This window comes from Pollicipes pollicipes, unplaced genomic scaffold (genome assembly GCF_011947565.3).
Source record: "Pollicipes pollicipes isolate AB1234 unplaced genomic scaffold, Ppol_2.1 Scaffold_6138;HRSCAF=7277_pilon_pilon_pilon, whole genome shotgun sequence".
In the NCBI taxonomy this organism is placed as follows: Eukaryota; Metazoa; Arthropoda; class Thecostraca; order Pollicipedomorpha; family Pollicipedidae; genus Pollicipes; species Pollicipes pollicipes.
The window spans coordinates 7,406,408-7,428,487 of record NW_023596818.1 but is presented as its reverse complement, the minus strand read 5'-3'; the positions used below and the strand labels follow the sequence as shown (position 1 = coordinate 7,428,487).

Below are 22,080 nucleotides of genomic sequence, written 5' to 3'. Positions count from 1 at the left end.
ATGCCCCCTCCCCCTTGAACAGAACACCAGGGGGCACATTATCGTTCCCGGTCAGACCTGAAGGGCCACTTTGTCCCACCGCGGTGTGTTTTCCGGTCGCCATTCTGGCAACACGGAGCGGCATCCCCTGGCCGATGCGGAGGCCCTTAGACGGATACATTACATACAACAGTTGACCCCGGATCGACGCATGAGCTGTCATTAACGCAACAACATCCTTGCTCGCCGCAGGTGGTCAAATAAGTGGCACAGACTCCAGTTGGGCTTAACGGGCCCATCAGGCCTCTGCCCCCCCCCCCCCCGCCTGCGCAAATGCGTGGGTCGCATGATATTCAACGCAGTTAGTGGAATTAGTTATAATAGCCCCTTCCCCATAGGTCGTTGCATGAGTCATGAGTCTTAAGATTTACACAAAATGCCTTTTGTCTCAGCCACGGAAGCCCCCGCCAGTCAGGATCTCGACAGCGGTGATGACTTCCGCAATGACTTGATGGCTTGACTCACTCCAGCCGGAATGGAGACTACACCCGTGTTTCATGTAGTGAGTGCAAGTAAAAAGTGCGATGTGAACACAAACAACGCGACGAAAGAAGCCTTAGCGTTGTCCCAGATCTGGCTGTTAAGAATAGTACACAGTAAAAAATTATGAAAGTGAAAAAGGAGTGATTAGTACAAAGTAGACAATTTTGTACCAAATAGCTCAGAATAGCTGGGAACTGAATTATTCCCCAACTGAAGGTAATTTCCAATTTTCCAAAAATCAACCAGCTGAAGGTAATTTCTGATATGGAAGCGTTTTAAGCGACGTCGATGACGCATTCGTGACAGTCCTAAAAATCAGCAAACCGTTATTGTTACGTAAAAACCTGTGTGTTTCGAGCAATAGGCGTGATTCTGGTTTTTGTCTGTGGCATTACACTTCACGAGCCGGGTCGCACGGGTGCAACGAACGGCTGCATTCCGGTTTGTATAACTGTGGGTGCCTGTGATTATGTACAATCAAAGCTGTAGATATCGAGTGCATTGGGCCATCCCTTCTTTTTGAGAATCATTAACCCTTTATCAATGCATGGAGAGGGTAACTTCAACTTCTCATTGCTTTCCCTTACTTTTGGGTTTGCTCCTATGCCCAGGGTAATGAAATTAAGTTAGGGAGGGGAAAGAGGGGCTTAGGGCCTCCAAATAAAATTTATGGGGGTCTATTTTTCCTAACTGAAAGTATTTCACCCACATGTAGAGTATCAAAACTCAGATCAAGAAAATTTCCATTATGAGCTAGAGAAAATGAATTTGGGTTAGACCACTTCCTGTATCATAAGGCCAGTGTTTGGGGCAAAGCCCAGTTTTTTGGAGCCTTTGGCCACCTTTTTGAATAACATAATCAGTACTCAAGAAAGGGAGGTTTTATGTTATATTAAGGAAGGATGCACCTTTGGTGGCTTGAGAAACCCAGTTACAAATCAGGGTCCCCAGTTCTGGTTTAGGAGGCACCCTGTATATTCAGGCACCCTCCTCCCCATTCACTCTCCAGATGGTTGTGGTTTCACATCAGGATGCAATATTTTGGGACAGGCTGGCCCCCTGGTTAGGTATAAGGGTCTTCATCATGAAATGTGTGTATCTTGTTCCGGATTAGTATTTAGGAGGCTTCTTTACATTGATAGGTCATTTTCTGGAACAGGTAGCCCCGTTTTAGATTAGTGAGACCCTATATTAGGTAACTAGAAGGTTGCCATTCTAGATTTTTTAATGGTTCATGCTTTTTTAAATTCTAGATATTGGATACTAGGTTTTTTAACTGACTGTGACAGAGACATTTACAAGATTTTTAGGGCAGCTTTGATTTTGCTCTAAGCAGGGCAGCAAATGGCCCAACCTAGGGCAGCCTTGCCCTTACTCCTCACTGCCAGTAATTACAGAGTTTTTCTCATGCCGACTACAATGTATCATTGTTTGTTAGCTTCATGGAACATCTGTTTAATGCTGAGATATTGCCAAACTAGTCATGCAAAATTGACACTAGCACATACTTGTAGTTTGGTCTCAAGAGGTGGCCATTGTAGTGCTGGAGGTGCTTGCTGGATTATGTGCATCTATTTTGGACATGTGCTGTTTTTGTATATTTACCTGAAAGTAAGGTTTTTGCTTGTATTCACAGACCTGATTTTGGTGCTATTCTTAAGTGGGTTGACTATAAATCCTGTTTCCATAATGAATAACAATCATGTCCAATTTTTTATCTTATGTAGCCCAAACCATTTGACATTCATTATAAAATCCTGCTCACTAAGGTCAGATATAAAAGGCTCAACAAGTATGTTCTTCTTGACTGTGAATGTTGCATGGTTAATGGGGTGGTGGGATTTTGATGGTGTTTCTGTGGTGTCCTGCATGCCAGAATGACTTAAAAATAGTCTGCATGAAATGTTCTGTACATTTTCACTAGCATCTAGCTCAGAAAGTAGATGATTTGAGATCTTATGAAGGGCAAGGCTGTGAACTGAACGGAATGATGTTCAAAATGGCTATTTCATTTCCAAATCCCATGCAGCTGTGGAACATTCCCTTGACTTTGAGACAACTTGTTTTTTAAGGAGTCCTCACCATTAAGATACATTTGTAGACCTCAAGTGTATTGTTAGAACTGAAATGGGCAACTCCTGGTGGATTTGGATGCCCCTCTGCTCTTACAGTGTTTTTATTTCATCCTCAGAACATGTTTCACATATCAGGGATGCACAATGGGTCATTGGAGGCACCCGTCCAGGCCTTGGGGCAACCAGACTTGTTAGGCATTATTAAAGCTCTTCAAGCATATTTTCAAAACATAGAGTCATCTTTTGTGTCCACAGAATTATCCCTCAATGATTCAAGGCTCCTTTTAATTCATAGGGGCATTTCTCTGAAGGTCAGGGGGTATTCACACTTGCAACACTTTCTTTCATGCCGTCAGTGTGAATTTGGATGTCAGGATGTGATGCAGTATTCCTCCCGCAGGTACTCAAGATGCCTGTAGATATCCTTGCTTATGGCTATGCAGCTACTGTTGCAGCTGGTGGCATCATTGGCTATGCAAAAGCAGGTAAGTGGTTGCATTTATCTTGACCTGGACTTGGAAAGGCTGGTGACAAATCAAACTTGTTTTTTTAGGGGGGGGGGGGAGTCTGAAATATGACAATCATTACAGCAATGCAAGTTTTGAAAGGTACAAATTTTTTTGGCATCCCCGATGGTGGCCATGACCCCATTGACCCCATCACACCTGCTATTGTTTGATACATCTGTGTGTCACCACAATCAATTTGAAAAGACTGAACTACACCTCTTTAAAGTGGATGGATTTTTGCAGTCCGCGCACATGTTAAGCAGTGGCTGTTGTGTCAACCTGGACGCCACCCCCTGGCCGTGAAAATCGGATCATCGGCAGAATATTGCGGCGAAAGCGCAGCGTCTTGCAAAGCTCGGCCCCCCCCCCCCCCCGCACAGGCTTCAGGCCACTCCACTCAGGGGCGAATAGTGAGCATCTAAAATGGCTTGATCCACGGCTGGGTGGATGACCCAGCCGTGGACCCAAATGACCCTCCACGGCTGGGTGAATCAGAAGGTGGGACTGTTATCAGCACAATGATCATTATGAGCTGGATTGAGTTTGCATATGTCGGACCACCTCGGCGGTGTTTGGCCTTCACCTGTGCCTGTGCTGCAGGTTCGGTGATGTCCCTTGGCGCCGGCCTGCTGTTTGGCGGCACCCTGGGTTACGGTGCGCACCAGGTGTCGCAGGACCCCCAAAAATACCACCTCTCGCTGGCCACCAGCTCTGTGCTCACCACGATGATGGGCTACCGTTTCTTGAGCGGCGGCAAGTTCATGCCCGCAGGCCTCATCGCCGGCATCAGGTCAGTGGTGGGGAGCTCCAGGGGACGGGCCGGCGCCGCCTGTATGTAGAGGCGGCCGCCATGCCATTCGCGTCAGGGCGAGAGCGGAGGCAATGCCAACTTGCGTGCGATGCTCCTGAAACTGACAAATGGGGAGTAGGTACGGTGGTGGACGCACTTTCAGACCTCCCGGTTGCCATCATGTAAGGCGCACAGTCGAGTATCGGCGGATAGGAGCTGTAGTTATGCACCCGGTAACAGAAAGTTTGCGATAAAACAGCAGTAATAACCTCATCCCTCAGAGAAAAACCAGGAGAATGGAGGTATAGTTAGGTTGATCTTTCGACAACATGCCGTTATTGAAACAATAGCAGAAGCTTTTGTTATTGTTTCGTTGGAGACATGTTGCCGAAGTATCAACCTAACTGCATCTCCATTCCCCTGGTTTTTCTTCGAACTTAAGAAAGCTTGCGACGATCACAACAGATGACCAGCACTGTTATCAGCCTTCACAACTCCCAGATTGGGCCGCCAATCCCCAACCCGACCAACGCGTGGGACAACACACGGCGTAGCACAATGAGGCGCATATGCCGGCGGCTAGACCGAACGGCGCAGCCCTGATCAGTACCAGCTGCGACGTCCGTGACTGCCGGCTGGTGGCGCCACTGTCGACGGAGGTCCGCGCTGCTGCGCCGTCCCCTGGCCCTCTGTCCTCCGCTCCTGTGACTCCCGTCCAGCTGTGTGTCAGAGTTACAGCAGCTGGGAACGTTCACAGCCTTGTATTGGCTGCGTGCTGTTGTCCTCGGGTGGTATTTAACGACCTCACTCTGTGTCTGCCAGTGTGCTGTTTGTGGCCCGCTATGGAGTCCGCGCTCTCACCGGCACCAAGCAGTAGAGCGGGGATCAGCTGACGCCGACCTCCACCGGACATGGTGGGCTCTTCCAGGCCCTCTGCGGCGTGGCTTGGCCCGCTCGTCCGGCGCGGCCCACCGGCCGTTCGTGGCCGCGAGGCCTCGCCGAAGGCTATTTGGATGTGGATGCTCTCTGACTGGAGTCGTGGATGGGTTTCTTTATCTTGCAGTGCAGGTGCCCTTGTTGAGTGATATTTGGAACAATTTTTTTTTGCGAGGCTGAGCCTTCTTTCCAAGTGGCTTACTCCCCTGCGACGTTGAGTCTAGTTTTCCGTGAACTGAGACCAAGCTTTCGACCAGTGCTCTTGTTTGGGGCCTTCCTCTTCGGTGAATGAGGACGAATCTAGCTCGGAAATGTACAGGGCACGTTGTTTGCATTTGTACACCGTACTTCATTAAGCCATTTACCGCAATGAGGAGATCGAAATATTGTCTCAAACGCGGCTGCATAAGGTTATTGTTTGGTGCAGGTTTATGGGCATTGGGTAGTCATGTGTCTTTAAGGTTTCTAGGTTTGAAAGCCTCTGGTCACACACGTTTATCTGTAATTCGCGAGGTGATGGAGGTTTACTGGTGGAAAAAGATGGGCTGAAGCTTCCATTGTAGAGTGATCCCATTCTAGAATGGTATGCTTCTAGAACGCACGGCAGTGACAGCGGCCGTCTAATCCTCCGTGGTGTTGGTTGCGCTGGAGCTTCCGTTGTTGTTAGCTATGGAATGGCATGCCTTTGTGACTTGCTGTGTCGACTGTGGTTAGCTGACCTTTCCTGCAGCCAGGACGAGTCGGTTGTTTCGGCGTCGAGTCACATCCTCTGTAGTGTGCATGCATTTGCAGACCAAACTTGTGCTGGACGATGGACCGCCACTGAAACGGCTGTGGAATCAATCAATACAGTGGTGTGTCTGCCAGAGCCATCTTTGTCGTATTTCTCTGTGGTACTGGGCGAGTCAGAGCCGTGCCCGAGCAGTGGGCGTCAAAAGTGCGATCCAGGAAACGCCTCTTGTGCGTCACGTGGATGGTGCTATTTTGGCCATTCCCTGTCAACATGCTTCCGTCGGGAGGAAAGCCGACTGCCCCCTGCGTGAAATTCACGATACCACCGCGTGTGAGCTTGTGGTATGACGAACAGCAGCAAGCTGACAACTTTTCTCCGTCAAACCAGTGTGCTCCCCATCACAGAATGTGATGTAAGACCAGCCCGCTCGCGCCGCCGTCGTGCCTGCGTGGGCTGGGGGGCCTCCGTGCGAGCTGGTTCCCATCAGGAGGCGGCGGGAGGCACCGCGCCCGGCCGTCGGCGGCCGACACCGGCGGCTCTGGTGTCGGAAGTCCAGACCTCCGGTGTATTGTCGGGCCCCGCACCAGACCCTGCGGGGCCGCACACCAGACCCTGCAGCGCCTCACACCATACCCTGCAGCGTCTCACACCAGGCCCTGAGGGGCTTCACACCAGGCCCTGCGGCGCCTCGCCCAGACCCAGCGGGGCCTCGCACCAGGCCTCGGAGACAGATATGTGGCAGTCAGCACTGCATCGCTCGGCCTCGAGCCGACATCCCGTCGGGCGCGAACGTCTCTAGCGGTGACGACGCACACTACACACACGTGGCAGCGACACGGAAGCGGGCGACGCGGGGCGATGGTACACCGCGGCATAGCTGGCGCCACCGACGCGTCTCGTGCGCCAGAATCCCGCTGACTACGGCCAGCGGGACTCCCGGGAACCGAGCACCGCCGGCGGACGGGGTCCACGAGGGCGCGAGTGCCGCTGCACTCAAGCGAGCTGATATGTCTGGCAACGTTGAACAACGCGGCGTTTCGGGGGTAATTCGGCGTTTTATCGTTTTGGAGGGTTTTACATCCGTCCGGTGCCACTGCGTTATGGCGAACATGGGGGAGGGAGGCAAAGCCCAAAGAAACATTTGGAAAAACGCTGATAAATAGCGTCACATTGATATCGAAACATCAATGTCAGTGGAAACCCGCATGCTTCCTGGAAGCGCAGCTCCAATGTGTGCTGTAGAACCATTCAAATACGCCTTTAGATCATTAGTCCGGTCCTGGCTGGGGTGGCTCTCCGCCTTTCCAGTCAGTCCCACACACATCCGCGCGCAGCGGGAACACGTCCTGCTTTTGAGGCGAGTACACATCCGCCGATCACTGATCGCAAAACACGATCTTCACTGTCGTTCCGCCGCCTTGTGGTCATGGTCTCCCATGCTCTGAGCCTCTGCCTGTCCTCGGTGGCGGCGCTCGGCGCGCGGCAGAACGCCAGCTGGTGACGGACGCCGCCGCGCCGCAGTCGTCAGCGGCGTCAGCCTCACACGTGACTCAGTGGCAGCGAGTTGTGCGACGGCGCCGGGTTGGCGTCGCTCAGCGTGTGCGACGTCGTGTGCGAGAACGCCGCGTTGTGCGGCAGCAGCGGCTCCTGGCCGGCGATGCTCGGCGCCGCTGCCGACTCGGCGCCGGCGAGGCCCGGCGGCGGCGGCGGCAGCGGCGCCGGCGCCGGCTGCCGCTCCTCGGCCCGCCGCGGCGGGCCCGCCCGGCGGCAGCCGAGCACCGCGCACCACGCGCGCAGCGTCTTGCGCGAGCAGACCCAGATGATGGACGTCACGCCGACGGCCAGGGACATGAAGTATCGCAGCAGGAAGATGTTAAAGTTGGGCACGCCGCCGCTGCCGCCGCCGCACGGACAGACGAGCGCCCTCTCCCAGGCGGGCCGCAGATGCTGCTCGTACACGAGGCAAGCGACGACAACCGACGCCGGCACCGTGTACAGGACCGAGAACACGCCGATGCGGAACATTAGCTTCTCCAGCTTGTCCTTGTTGCCGCGGTCCTGCTTGATGGCGCTGCGGATGCGGAAGAGCGCGACGAAGCCGGCCAGCAAGAAGGAGGTGCCGAGCAGCAGGTAGGCCACCAGCGGCGCCAGCACGAGCCCGCGGAGGTTGCCCAGGCTCTGGCCGCCCACGTAGCAGACCCCGGTCAGAGCGTCACCGTCCACCGCCTCCAGCGCTAGCGCAACGATCGCCTTCCCCGCCGGGATGACCCAGGCCGCCAGGTGGAAGTAGGGCGAGTAGCCGGCGATCACCTCGTTGCCCCACTTGAGGCCGGCCGCCAGGAACCAGGTGAGCGAGAGGATCACCCACCAGACGGCGCTGGCCATGCCGAAAAAGTAAACAAGCAGGAAGACGACGGTGCAGAGGGCGGCGCCGGCCGGCACTCCGGTCGCGTCGTACCGGATGGCGCCACCGTCGCAGGCGGTGAGCTCGTGACCGGCACCAAGTCGCACCAGGTAGCCGGCTGACACCAGCAGGTAGCAGCCGGCCAGAAACACGATGGGCCGCTCCGGGTACTGGAAGCGGCTCTGGTCGATCAGGAACGTGGCCACCGTCAGCGAGCTGCTGACGGCGCACAGCACCGCCCAGCTCAGCACCCAGCGCTCGGCGAAGCTGTGCTGCGCGGCGCTGAAGTAGGGGGCGCGGCAGGGCAGCGCGCACTCGGCCACGCCGCCCAGCACCACAGACCGGTTGAAAAGCCGGTGGCCGGGCCGCAGCGGCACGGCGCGCGGCGCGGCGCACTCGCACGCGCAGGGCCGCGGCGGGCGCGGCGGCGGCGGCAGCGGCGGCGGCGGCGGCGGCGCCTCGCCGTTCTTGTTGTCCATGCAGAGTCGCTCCGGGTCGCCGTAGTTGGGCAGTAGGGAGCAGTTGAGCCGCTCGGGCCAGGTGAAGTGGTAGTCGGCCATGAGCGGCTCGCAGCCGGCGCGCGCCCGCTCGCACACCGAGCGACACACGGGCAGCGAGCGCTGGTACTGCTGCAGGCAGATGGGCACGTACGTGGCGCACAGGAAGAACTGCAGGTCAGCCGAGCACCGCACCTCGACCAGCGGCCAGTACTGGTGCACCTCGAGCCCCGCCTCCTCCTGCGTGTCGTGGTGGAACTGATTCGGCATCAGCGTCATGTTGTAGCCGATGCTGCGACACATCGGGATGCTGATCTCCTGGCACTGGAACGTCGGCTCCTGAGCAAGCAGCGCGGCCGGCAGGAGCAGTAGCAGGAGCCAGTGTAGCAGCGTCGACATCGCTGGAAGGACGGTGGCGTCGCACCCACACGGCGTGGTGGTAATGAAGCAGCGGGCGGCGTTAAACTGATCGTGGCGGCTTCAAACCTGGAACGGAGCCAAAGAGGATTAGCTCTGAAGCTCACTGCAGCTCGTAGGCGCCACAGCCGTCGAACATAATATGCTTCCTGGAGGTTTATATAAATTGTGTTCGCCCCACCCCATGGGAGCACACATATACCTTCGCAACTATGCGTTCGGGTCATCATGAACGCACCCATGCTCTCATGCCAAATTATGCCGCTCCTTGCTGAAACCTTTCCAATGTCTCAGCCCAGGACGTGTTGTAGCCCTCTGTGGGTCAGCGTCTCTGCCATAGTCTAGCATCAGCTGGCTGTTAACAATACTTTTTGTCTCCTTCGGGATTAATGCCCCTACCTATTCCGGAGTCACACTTTTATCCTCTTTCCCCAACGCGGATCTGCACTCTGTCCACGCGAGTCCGCACCCTGTCCTCCCGGGTCTGCACCGTCTTCGTCCTGGGCCTGCAACCCTCCCCGCCCCGGTCTGTAGTCAGCACCCCTCCCCGCTACCGGCGCCGCGTGGCGACGCCGTCAGCGCCCCCGGCCGTCACCCTCCGGGGCCGTCTGGACGCCGGCGCCGCCCAGACCGATCGAACCTCATCAGCACACGCCGTCTCCTCGCAGACGAAGGGTGGAGGCCGCTCCTCTTGGTCCGATAGGACGCAGGGTATGGTGTTCTCCAACACACCAACGGGGCTGGAAACCATATCCGGTGATTGGTTTGCGCCCGTCCCTCGTTGGACGCTGGCTAGAGGCGTCGCCAGAGGCGGACGCAGGAAGCGATGACCCTACGTGAGGCTCGTGATCCAACGATTTGGTCACCCAAAATATCGCTTCCCATCCCCTTCCCCCACCCACCCCTCTCCGAGCTTCAACAGGAACCTCAGGTAACCGGCTGTCCCCGTGCGCCAAATTCGTACGACGCCCTTGGTACCGCTACAGCGCCTATGGGGCACCAAACGGGTCTACGGCGCACCGGTAGCCGTGCGCGGCTTTGGATGGATATACGAATTAGAAACATAAGAATCTGGTATATTAACAGTGCTACCGTCATAAAGTGGTGCTGTAGCTTTGTACCAGTTTAGTCGCATGCGTACCGGCCCCTAACAGCGGTGCAAGCACGCATTGAATGTCGGTGAGGTCGAGCCTACCTTGATTTTGTTTGAGATGACGTCACCTGGGGCGTCACTTTTTGATTGGTTGTGGGAAGCTCAGCCGATAAGGTTGGCCTAACCCACCCCAAAACCTGATTTGTTCCCGGATTTGGCCCACCTAATTTGCCTTCCGAATGACAACGCCTAATTTTGTCAAAAAGGTTGATGAAAGACTGCTTGATGGAAGAATGACTATACGTTTGAAGCCCATGCGAGACTGCGGTTCTGTGAGGAGCTTAGAACTAGGTTCAGTTCACGGAAAACATATTGTGAGACGGTCCAACATGATCACCGGGAACCAATTTCGTTAATATGCATGGAGCGTGGTGTGAGGCACGAAAGACAGTTTTATGCAGAATGAGTAGCCTGACGCGTGAAGACTAGAGAACAGTGTTCACATGGCACATTTCCGGTGTGGAGACTACGGAAAATGTGTCAGTGTGCGCTGTGCACAAAATGTGTCTGATCGTCAGTCGTGTGAGCGTAGAGAGGCTAAGACATCTCTTTCTTTCCGTGAAAGTGAACAACCGGAACGCCGAGTGAGGTCCGCAACTTGTGCAGCACGTTCTCGAGTTAAAACGGGGCACACGCATGTACTAGCCCACAATGGAAAAATTATGCACGTGCCACGTTAACAATGCATTGGGTTTGCGGTGAAAACAGCTGTGCAAACAGATAATGCCCTCACACCATCCAGTAGCTTGCACGCACTTGATTGCTTGGACTGGCGGAGTTCGTCTTAAGTACATGCCAGTTCGATGGCGTTCGATCAGCCCTCGGGACACCTTGGAAATACACGCGGAGAGCACACGCGCCACCAACATGTTTTCTGTGAACGCATGGTAACCTAAAATGCGGTAATGGAGTACTGTGGTGCAGAATCCCAACTTTTAAAGCATAATTTTTAACGACAGCAAAAGACCACGCGGATCTCGGATCTCAGGATACATGAATTGTTGCACAAACGTAATCTTCTCGCGATGCTTAACATACCAAAGTCGAGTTGGGACTTCGGCTCTCCTTCGCATGCTTACCATTGAGTAGCTTCACGTGCTTTTTGAGCAACGTCGTTTAGTTATATAGTTAAGAAAGAGCTCTCTTCTCGCTGCGGTGCGCACAACACTCGCCGGTTAGTTTCCTTCCATGGATTTATCTGGCACGGACAATCGAAACTTTTTGGTTTAGCCACATCTGTGCCGCGCATTGCCTAATTTAAATAATAATAATTGACAAATTTTGGTTCGGCCACAGTGTCGCGTATTGGGGGACGGGACTCGAGAGCTTGAATGGCTGGAATGCTCGTAATGATCGTTACAACGTTCTTGAAGTGTGACGTCCGTGCTAAGAAAGTGTCCAACCTTATAAAACCCTTAAACCCTTAAACCAGCCACCTTATACTGAAAAGCTGACGCATATTGCAGTTGTATTTGTTCCAATTCACGTGTAATCTCGTGAAAAACCGGCCAATATTTTCAGACTAGCCCAACATGAAAGAAGTTGGAATGACAACATATAACTGATATATAGACACATGCAGGTACCTTTGCATGCATATGAACTTGTAATGTAACGGTACGTACACATAAGTGCCTACAGGATACTGTGTGGTATAAATTGAAGATAACACTAACAGAGTGTCTCAGTTGACAACTGTACCGGCATGCCAGATAAATTTTCTGCATTTCCTTGGTCCGGTGTCCTTTTTTACTCATACTCGTTGGGGGAGTGGCTTGGAGCGGGGGGGGGGGAGGCGACAGTGTAGTGGTTAACGCGTCTACGTTAATGGCCCCTCCCCGGGCGTTGCTGGAGACCGGAGCTCCCTAGCCCTGTAACTGTCGTGCCGACGGTTCAATTCCGACCTGGCAGTGTTTGCCTGTTACCACCACGGGTGTTGGCTGACCATGCATCTAATTAGGACATGCTAAAATGTCCTGGCGTCGGCGAAGCCCAGGCATTGTCGACCCAGACACCGATCGAGCATAGCCAGCGCTGAACCAGCACCAGCTGTTGTTGCCGTCCTGTCGAACCGTTTCATGACCTGCGTTTACGTAGCTGACGGTTTGCTCGACGAGTGGCGCCCTCACAGCTCGATGTACACCTTTCCGGCCTTTTAAGGCTACGAGCTTGCCCATACTCCGTCCCCGCCATCAAGGAACGCGCCCGCCGACTCGCCCCCGGGGAACGCTTCCACTGCGGCACGTGGTGGCGAGCTCGTCCGATCTCACTGGCGCTGCTGGGGCAGCGGACTGTGTCCCGCGGCCAGCGCGGCCCCGTCCACGGCCCCGCCACGGCCCGGCGCGGCCGGCGGCGGCGCGTTCGTGACTCGTCTGTGTCGCAGCGTCACGCCGACCTGTCGCGGCGTCGTGACGGGCGGCGTCACGCGAGTCTACGGCTGCCAGGCGCGCGACGGGGGCGGGGCGAGCCGCCCGCGGCTGCGCACGCGTCCAGTTCCGGCACGTTCCACATGAAGCTGCCGCAGGCCGGGTCAGAACCGAGCCGCGAAGCCTGCCCGGCGGAGCGGGCGGCGGATTTACGGCTGATTAGGGAAGGCAGGGCTCACTTCACAGCTGGGAGAAGACCGGCGACAGTTTTCAGTCCCCCTCAAGGAAATGGGTGCGGCAGGTCGATCGAATCGACTGCAGGAGCCCGGGAAGTTGCGAAAGGGGTAGATCTTCACCCCACTCCCATCATGCACGCGATGGATTGCCTTACCTCCATGCCAACAGAGGTTCACATCTCTGATTCCTCAAGTTACCCCGGTCGTTTACATAACCTCCGGTAGCTCCCCCACCCCAGGTCCCACGGACGTTTTGATGTCTTCGTGCAAGTTGGGCCCGTGGTGCACCATCTCTTGACATAAGACCACTTCCGTGTTCCGCTCAATGCGAACTCCCCTCCCCCCCCCCCCCCCACCCCCCGACTCCACAATGCGAATTTCTCTCAAGTCCTGTTTTTGTATGACTTCTGGAACTATCCCTAACCCTGCCCGCCCGTCTCTATGACGCTCTTAGCCCCGAATGACCCCTTTGTGACCATTTCCCCCCCCCCCCCCGGAGCGCAACACCGCCCGATCGATGGACAGACATGGTAGCACGGAGTGGGATGTGCGGAGGGCAACCGTTGTCATGGCAACGGACGTGGCTCAGCCGCCGTCGACCAATCAATAGACTCCGACTGTGAAGCTCCCTGCGTCTGGTCCCCTGTGGAAGACCCCTACACTCACGGCGGCGCGCCCGCGACAAATGCGCTCCTGGAGGACGAGTGGCGGGCTGGAGACCTGTGGCGCGTCTCCTAACTCGTACAAATCGAAGAACTACGGGGCGCACAGACTGCAGTCCGTCTTGTGTTTCTACCGCCGGGTCTAATTAGCGACCAATGGCAGGCAATCGGGCAGAAGGTGGCACGTGCTCTTAGGCACAGGATCTGTTATCGGGAACATGCCGTCCCCCGCGCCTTTCCATAACGGTCGTGTTTGGACACTGGTAATTTAGGGATTGTTGCGATTTCAGCGTACAGGAGGCCAGGGGGTGGCGGCTGACAGGGTGGCAGGACGTCAAAACAGCCGAAAATAATTGCTGCCACGAAAAGTCGGGTGGCAACGCCGATTGCTCCACCGAGTTGGACGAGTAAAAAATGTCAGGCTTTGACGCCGCTAGGGACCATTGCCACCGCTTCCTCCCGCCTCCCGCGTCATCGCGGTCAACTGGCCTGAACAGGAAACAAAAACTCTGGAATGGCGTAAGCACTTCCAGCACTTGAAGCTGCTGAAAAGCACTTCAAATTGCCGTTGAAATTGCCATGGCACTTGGAATTGCTGAGCTCCGGTGAACCAAAGTGGCGTCTTTGTAACAGCCATGTAAGCGCATGGCGTGTTCATGGGACACTAAAGTGGACCGACAACGCCTGAAATTTGTCGTGGCGGCGTCCGGAAATCCGGTTCAATCACCAATCAGTGTTGCATTGTTGTAACCCCCACCATGTGGCTATTCTGGCTATGCGTCAAGTTTTACAGGCTTACTCACGCACAGGCGCGCAAGCAAATGCACACACACACACACATACACACACACACGGGTCATGACAATAAACCAATAAAGCACACGATGTGCTGCCACACGTCAGTGTGCTGGAGCGACTGCCGAGCTCGCCGGGTGCACGCTCTCGAGCCCGTCGACTCCCGGACCGCCGCAGGAGGCCTGCTCCATGTAGAAGCAGGAGACCTGCTCCATGTGGAAGCAGGAGACCTGCTCCATGGGCTAAGCCCGGAAGACACAGCTCCGGCGGGCACCTCCGTGTGCGCCTCGGCAGCTCTGAAAGGCTATTGGTGGCTCCACGCGTGGTACTGGTCACCAGTTCATTTGCTGATGGAGTTCGGGGCCCATAAACAGTGCCACCACCGAGCCGACCGTATTTATGGCGACGGCACCCTGGGCGGTTGTCGGGCGAGGGTCTGAGAGGTACCCACTTTTCAGAGAAGGATTGAACGAATCCATTATCACATTCCGGGGACTACATATAATTTATCGCTGATGTTGGCCATCGCTGAGAAGTTGCTTGTTTGGCAACTAGCGCCAACTTGTTTGGCGCATTTGATTGGCGCTTCTCGCCTGCGTTCTGTCTAAACCCATGTGGGCATTCCTTGAGTCTGGTGTACTGGTCGCCATTGCGAACTAGGCCCAATTGCACCTGTTCGATATATATATATATATATATATATATATATATATATATATATAGTAAATGTGTCATAAAGCTGCTGACGAGTGTAATATTGTGCCATCCTTCCGCACACCAGAAGCGAGGAATAGCTGCACAATGAATACTGATGCATTGTCGATGCCTTGATATGTCCCGCCTGAGATCAAAGGCCCGAACGGTCGCGGCCTTCTTTTCCGCGGCACTCAACGAACAAGGCACAAAGACCTTTGACGTCACGCACAAGTATCGTATCCTAATATCTCGTCCTAAACCGGGATACTTTGGCGACGGAAATGTTTGGTCCGGAAACTTTCGGAGTTTAAAGGTCGAGAGAACCCGGCCTTCTCGGTCTTTATTACAGAGGACAAACACCCAAACAAAACCAAGTAGCGGTTCATCTTCACATTTGCAGTTTTGAAAAGTCCAGCTTGCATTACTGCTGCTAATGCTTGCGTCGCGTTCAGGGAATGGCATTACAAAACTCTTATGACATCAATTAAGCAGGCACGATTATGACAATGCAGTGGTTTGCATCTGTTCAAAAGGAATAAAAAAGAAGCTCACCACAGCATGCCGTGTACCTAGGACTACATAACGTCACCAGACAACGCCAGGCGAAAGCGATATCACTGCTGAGCTTAGGGAAGTTGTAGAGGAGGCGGTTTGGTGTGATTTCTATCAAATGTTTTAGCACAAACTGAAAACAAAATGACGCTTTTGGTCATGCGTAAGCGGCGTGCATATCCACTTAAACCATTCACCTAAAAGGCAAAACGGAGGTGATGTGACCGGTAGGTGGTAGCGGGCGTTCGTCGGTCAAAGAGCGAGTTGATGTTTTGGTCAAATCTCGATAGCAAACTAAAGGTATCTATGTGAAAGCACGTCTGGTAGACTTTGCATGCTTGTGCCAGCATTCTTCAATCCATGTGAGGTCGTGATTGACATGCGGTTATGCAACCTTCTCCACCATTCGGCCCAACGCCACGGTACAAGCGCCCCTGGTTATTAACCCGGCAAAACACGTTCACTCATTTGCTGAGCACTTCATCAATCTAATTCATTCCAAGCTTGCCACCAGCCACCATTCCCTGTAACCCCAAGTGCAATCCATCTATGATGTCACTTCAGCTGCAGCGTTTGAGGCAGATAAGTGGTCCCAGTGTTTTATGTTTGGAGAACGGTTACATCATCACGGTTGAAATGTGCTGGGATCGCCGGGCGCCGCGACTGTGCTGGGCCTATGCAGTGCGCGGCAGTGCTGAGTACATTAGTACCTCGTCATAACAGCGATGAGTGAAAACGATGACCAGGCGGCATTTCAAGCATAAGGTCTCGTTCAAGCAGCTCACGGCCATCGACAAATACGTCTCCCTCTGTTCGAGATGACAAACTCACTTTGTAGCTCGAGCGCGTGCATGTTCATACAAGCGATTACACAAATCCGAATATGACCGGGGAGAAGAGGACAACTACCGAGCATTTCAGAATTAATGCTCTTTTTAATTGTTCGTATTAACCACAACAAGATGCATTGTTTCGTGCCAAGAATATTATTAGGGGACGCATCTAGGCATTTCATTTTTTTTCTTCCGCAACCAAATGGGGGGTTTTAACGCTCCATTTCCAGAAGATACCACGCAATCATAACACAATGCGCCGGCACGTGCCGCGCTTCATAACGGCTGTGCGAAAAAGCGCCACGTGAACATGTTCGTGAGGCATATTCACGTGAACGTGCTGTTCTGGGGCCAGATCACCTGCTTCATCATTTTCAGGTAAGTATCGCAGTGCTCTAAGATACTCGGGTCAGGCCGGTGGCTGGTCATCCTCCCTGGGCTATATCCTCAAACCAGCACATCACCTTCAGATCTCACTGGAATTTGCTCTCTACCACCACTTGTTGATCATGGGAAAACGGTATCGTTTATTTTGCTCGTTTGGTACCTGGTTTAGCATACACCAACTTTATTTACTCGTGTCATCTGATGTTTCCATTCACCATGTTGATGGAGCAGCGGCTGGCAATGCTCCTCCCGTGCCCTCTTCGTCCGCTTCACAGGGGGGGGGGGGGGGGGGCGCCGTGCAAGGCCGGAAGGGGAAGAAACCAGCCGAACCCAAGAAACTCAGGAAACGTATACGTTTCTTTGCCACACACCAGACAATAGAGGTGGAAATGTTGACAGGGCTAGCGTATTGGAAACCAGAGGTCCGGAGTTCGATTCCCCGCGGTGCCCGCCCTTCCTGCAAGGTGAAAGGCAGGCGCTACTTTAGCCTCAACAGCTGAGTGCGTCGTAAAGTCTCAACGACGACGTGGACAGGGTTAACCATCTGTCGTAGGGAGACGCACCGCTTCTTCTCCATGGATGATCCAAGAGCCGTTTTACGGTCTACACGAGCTCATCGGAGAGCGGACTGCGAGCGAGCTGCGCCTGGCCTTGCAGCGAGCTGTGCCTGGCCCTACAGCGAGCTGTGCCTGGCCCTACAGCGAGATGCGCCTGGCCCCACAGCGGGCTGTGCCTGACCCTACAGCGAGCTGTGCCTGGCCCTACAGCGAGCTGTGTCTGGCCCTACAGCGAGCTGTGCCTGGCCCTACAGCGAGCTGCGCCTGGCCCCACAGCGGGCTGTACCTGGCCCCACAGCGGGCTGTGCCTGGCCCTACAGCGGGCTGTACCTGGCCCTACAGCGGGCTGTACCTGGCCCTACAGCGGGCTGTACCTGACCCCACAGCGGGCTGTACCTGGCCCCACAGCGGGCTGTGCCTGACCCCACAGCGGGCTGTGCCTGACCCCACAGCGGGCTGTACCTGACCCCACAGCGGGCTGTACCGCTGCCCTCGGTGGTGAATCGCATCGTCGGTCTGTTTAGAATCCCTGAGTAAGCCAGGTGTATTGCTCCTTAGTAAATGAAGAACTGCATCGATGCGCATGCTGCGACATCTCGAGCATTTTATCTCTTGGCCGAATAAGATTTCAGAATTGAGGTAGCATGGAGCTCCTGCCGATCTCCTCTGTGCTGCTGCTGATTACGTGCTGGGGGCTCACGAGTATGTTCGCATACCGCTTTTAGGAGAATGAGATCTCTATGCTGACTGTATGAACAAACCCACTGGCTCGCTGAGAGATGTCCCGCCTTCACATCAACTCAGCCCCTTATATGAATCAGCCCATTCCCAACGTACATCAGCTCACCCGAAATGTAGTGCATCAGCTCGTTCTCCGTGCAGACGGGCTTACCTGCAGGCTCGGCTGCCACCCACCCCGCCGACGACGCAGATCAGGTTCGGTTCGCCTCTGGCGCTGGTGGGTCACCGTCGCAGGTCGTTAACCCCTCTCGGCGACGGCAAATCAAAATATAAGGTGCTTAGTTCCACTTCTAGGGCGGGTTACAGCTCAAACTGTGTCGTCGCTAGTATTTCCCCTACCATTGATTGCAGCCCTCCAACCCTGCTGCCGGTAGTGCCACTCTAGTGCCCGGCCAGCAAAGCTCCGGCGTAGATAGCCCTGCCTTTCAACAGAATCCAGTCCCCGCCGCCTTCGGTCCCACCTTTTCGATGGGCAGCAGAACTGCACCCGCGCCGTTGGTCCCAGTCTTGTAATCGGGCACGTTTCCACCCTTGGCGCGGGCAGCCTCGCCTCTGCACAGCTACAGTCCCCTCCGCCATAGTCTCACCTCTGCAGAGGGTGATCGTCGTTGCCGACGGTCGTCGCCGCCGGCGGACGGCACCGTCGCGTGCGTCGCTGTCGGCGGGCCGCCGGCGAGTGCTGCCGTCGCCTCCGACGACCCGCGACCGACGACCGGCCGGCGACCGGGGCTCACTGACCCGCGCCGACTGCTCAGCCGGCCGCCGCCGCGCGGGTCAGCCCGTCCGGGCCCCCCGGCCGGCGGCGCGCCGCGCTCCAGCACAGCAGACGGCGGGCCGTGCGGCGGGTGGGGGCGGGATACCGGCGGGCAGGGCACGGGCTGGCGGCAGGGGCGCGGCGAGCACGGCCACGGGATGGGAGAGGAGGTGGAGCAGCCAAGGGCAGGGCAGGGATGGACTTCCATCCGGCGAGCGGTAATGGTGATTGCCTTCCAAAGCGGGAGTGCATGCGTCCGTCCCTTACTACCAGCACGGTGCCCGTGGCTGTCCCTAAGCGGCCCCACTGGACGAAGGGCCTGTGGGAGCCAGTGGGGGTGTGGCAGGGATCGGTGGCTCTCAGTGGAGCTCCGACGGCGGCTGGAATGTCTGACTCTGAGCTTCCCCTTACCGGTGATGAGGTAAGGAGAAGGGAGGGGAAGGCGGGCACTTTCCAGACTGCGTCCGACCGGGCCCGCGACAGGACAGCCGATGGCATGCGCCATTTTAACTAGAAGGAATCACAAATGAGCATTAAATGTCGCCCGAGAACGCTTAGCCCGTTGGGAAGCGTGATGATCCTTTCATATGACTCTCAGCCCCCTGTTCAGCACAAAGTACGCGTGGCGGCGGGGCTCAGTCATCGGTTCGCCTCACATAGTTAGCATCAGTGGACGGTCTCGCGCCTGCGCACCTCAGCGCGAGGTCAAGTGGCAGCGTTTACATTTGCAGCCGCTAAACTAACATCTTGGGTAGCTCCGTGTGATTAAAGGGCATCGATATCGTGCAGGCCGGCTGGTGTCGTCGGCTGACGGCGGAATTGGGGGAGGGGAGGGGGCAGGATGGTTATGCTGCACTCTACCAGTGGAAAATATCAACATTAACAGCATCGACCTACACGAGAAGAGCCGAGGAAAGCTGCGTGAGACACTTCCTCTCTCAGAACTCTCAGAATACCCGCAGCCGCTGCACGCCGGTGAGCGATATTTATGAAGCTGACACAACCCATTAGCTGAACTTTTACCATGAATTCGCCGCGCCATGAATGCAAACAAACCCGCCAGAACATTGAAGATGCATGCAAGGAGTAAATGAATGTGAAGTTCGGTGCAAACAACATCATAACTGTACCCGCTAGTGACCCGGTAACTGGTATGTCAGTCACCATTGTCAGTTTTTGAACGGACCTATGTGGTATGGTTTCCATCGGAGGGTAGCCCGGGAGGATTTAGTACTGGCGCATCCAGCCCAGCACGTGATTAACCCTCACTGCCACCCACGTAGATCCACCGGATGCCCCCCCCCCCTCTCGCCATGACAGCTGTCGACAGACCAGTCATGCTTGACCCCAGGTGCAGCTGGAGCCGGCACCGGCATCCGCCAAATCTCGATGAGTCAGGGCGGAGTCCCTTGATTTCCTGGGAACTGTATGTGAGCTGGGGCCCGCGTTGAGTCCATCCATTTCCTGGAATCACTGATGAGTCGACCCGAACAGCCAGGGAAATGACAACTGTGTTTCCCAGAGGCGGGTGTCAGATGTACGGTAAATGGAAACAAGGATGTTTCGGTGTCGTGGACAGATGGATTTGTCTGCGTCGCATCACGGCTAACATTTACCGCGGCCTTTGCGTCGCCCGTATAACAACTTTGGATTAAAACTGTTTTCGATTGTACGGGCTTGGTCAGCCAGTTTCAGAATCCAGTCGCATCTCTTTAACTCGGGGTTGAAGTTGATTCAAAACTAAGTTCGCCGCACTAAGTCAGAGCAGAAGGCAGACCAACGTGCTAAGTCAGAGTCGGAGCCGATTTTGCCGGAGCGGAATTAGGAATTGAATTGAATATCAGGGGCATTTCCCACTTTTCTAATTCCAATCCCTCAATTCAGTGGAATTAAACGTGAGTCTGCATCAGGATGTGGTGCTGGTTCCTCCTGAGCCTTCCTACCGGTCCCGTGGTGGCGGCTCGGACCCTGACCCCGCGCCGGCAGGCAGGACGCGTTGCGAGCGCCTCTGGACCGACTCCCGCAAGCTATAGTTGTCTACCAGTCCGCCAGAGGACACCAGCTGTCCGCGCCCTCGGCTCAGCCGTCTGCGGGCAGCTCCAGCTGGTGTTCGTTCGCCCGGGGTTCCCTGCAAGCCCTGTCGTTGGTGACGAGTGCGGTTTTTTTTACTCCAGTGCTCTTCGGCCGTTTTACGACGGCTCAAAACTGGTGCTGTCATTTTGTCTCGACACCTGTCGTCTGTCTGACGCCAAGACGCCGGAACGCGCACAATGGCGAGCCGACAGGTCACGACCCTCAGCCGCGGGCCGGGGACTCCGCCGCTCCGCCGCTTCGTCCCCGGGAAGACATGCTGAGGCGGCATGCGAGCTCGTCACTGCAGTGACCCACGCGCTGAGGACGGGGTTTTGTTGTCGCGTCGCCTGTTGAGTGCCTACAGGCGTTCATGCCTGTTTATGGGACTAACTGTGAACACCGCTGCTCTCTGCTTTCAACTTACAGACACAAAAAGACACGGAGCAGGGCTTGCGGAATAACAATCATTATTGGGCACCAGCACGCTCCCAGTCCAGAGACAAAACGCGCCCTGTGGAACTCAAAACCTGCTTCGGCTCTTACACATAGCTTAAAAAGTGATTTTTATTCAAGCATTTCAACGTGATCACGATGTTCAAACAAGACGTACGACCGCCGTCCGACTGACACCTTACAAATATGACTACATATTAACATAAACAGCCCATTGTTAACATATGGTCTTAAATACAACCACGTCGTGCGGCATATATACAATATATATTTAAGTAAATTGGAGGGACACCTGCGAGTTCATCCATGCATACGCGCAGTGGCGGGTTGTGTGCGCGCTGGTCTGTGTGTGTTACTTGTGCAAGTATGCACGTATGTCTGCGATAGATCGAAGCTGACGAGTGTGTGGCAGCATCCAGCAGAACACTTCTTAATCGCTGTCAATTCGTTAATATGTGCACGGTCCCATTTCGTCATCGGACGTTTACAGCAGATATCCACGCACGTTAAAATATGGCGAAGTGCATAGATGCCGTCCAATTGGCATATAGGCTAAAAAATTAAGTACCCACCAAACTTCAATCTGGAAGCACTGATGGAAAAATCATGAGCTGCCGATAGGTGAAAACTGAGCTGTTTTTGGCTAGACTGACACTGCAACTAAAAAAATCGGTCCTTTTGCCGGATAAAATGGCCTTTGCGCACAAATTTAGCAAAAGACAGGAAATGCTCATGCATAGGCGTGCACGCACAGTTTAAAAACTCTCAGGTCTTATGCCTACACCTGCCGTAACTGTTAAACTGTTTGCCAACAAAGGAGAACAAAAGATAGTACTTTTAAACCAAAAAGCTTTCGCCATACTGTTCAAAGTCATCTCCAGATCGCCACTTTCATGACCAGAAACCAGCCGTTTACAATATAACGAAAGCCACCACAGA

General features: G+C 54.8%; 2 protein-coding genes across 3 annotated transcripts; one reads left to right on the top strand and one right to left on the bottom strand.

The window, feature by feature from the left end:
• Positions 1–874: 874 nt before the first annotated feature.
• Positions 875–5,708, top strand: LOC119105856 (transmembrane protein 14C). Of its 2 annotated transcripts, none has more exons than XM_037229410.1 (4): positions 875–963; positions 2,998–3,082; positions 3,707–3,896; positions 4,719–5,708. In XM_037229410.1, the coding sequence occupies exons 2-4, from the start codon at positions 3,007–3,009 to the stop codon at positions 4,771–4,773; spliced, it is 321 nt and encodes a 106-aa protein (XP_037085305.1). In that variant the 5' UTR covers positions 875–963; positions 2,998–3,006; the 3' UTR covers positions 4,774–5,708. The 2 variants fall into 2 exon arrangements, with proteins under 2 accessions (XP_037085305.1, XP_037085306.1); XM_037229411.1 differs by having other exon boundaries at positions 875–975.
• Positions 5,709–6,109: 401 nt separating this feature from the next.
• Positions 6,110–8,945, bottom strand: LOC119106350 (frizzled-5). The gene has a single exon (XM_037229972.1). The coding sequence runs from the start codon at positions 8,863–8,865 to the stop codon at positions 7,105–7,107; it is 1,761 nt and encodes a 586-aa protein (XP_037085867.1). The 5' UTR covers positions 8,866–8,945; the 3' UTR covers positions 6,110–7,104.
• Positions 8,946–22,080: the final 13,135 nt, after the last annotated feature.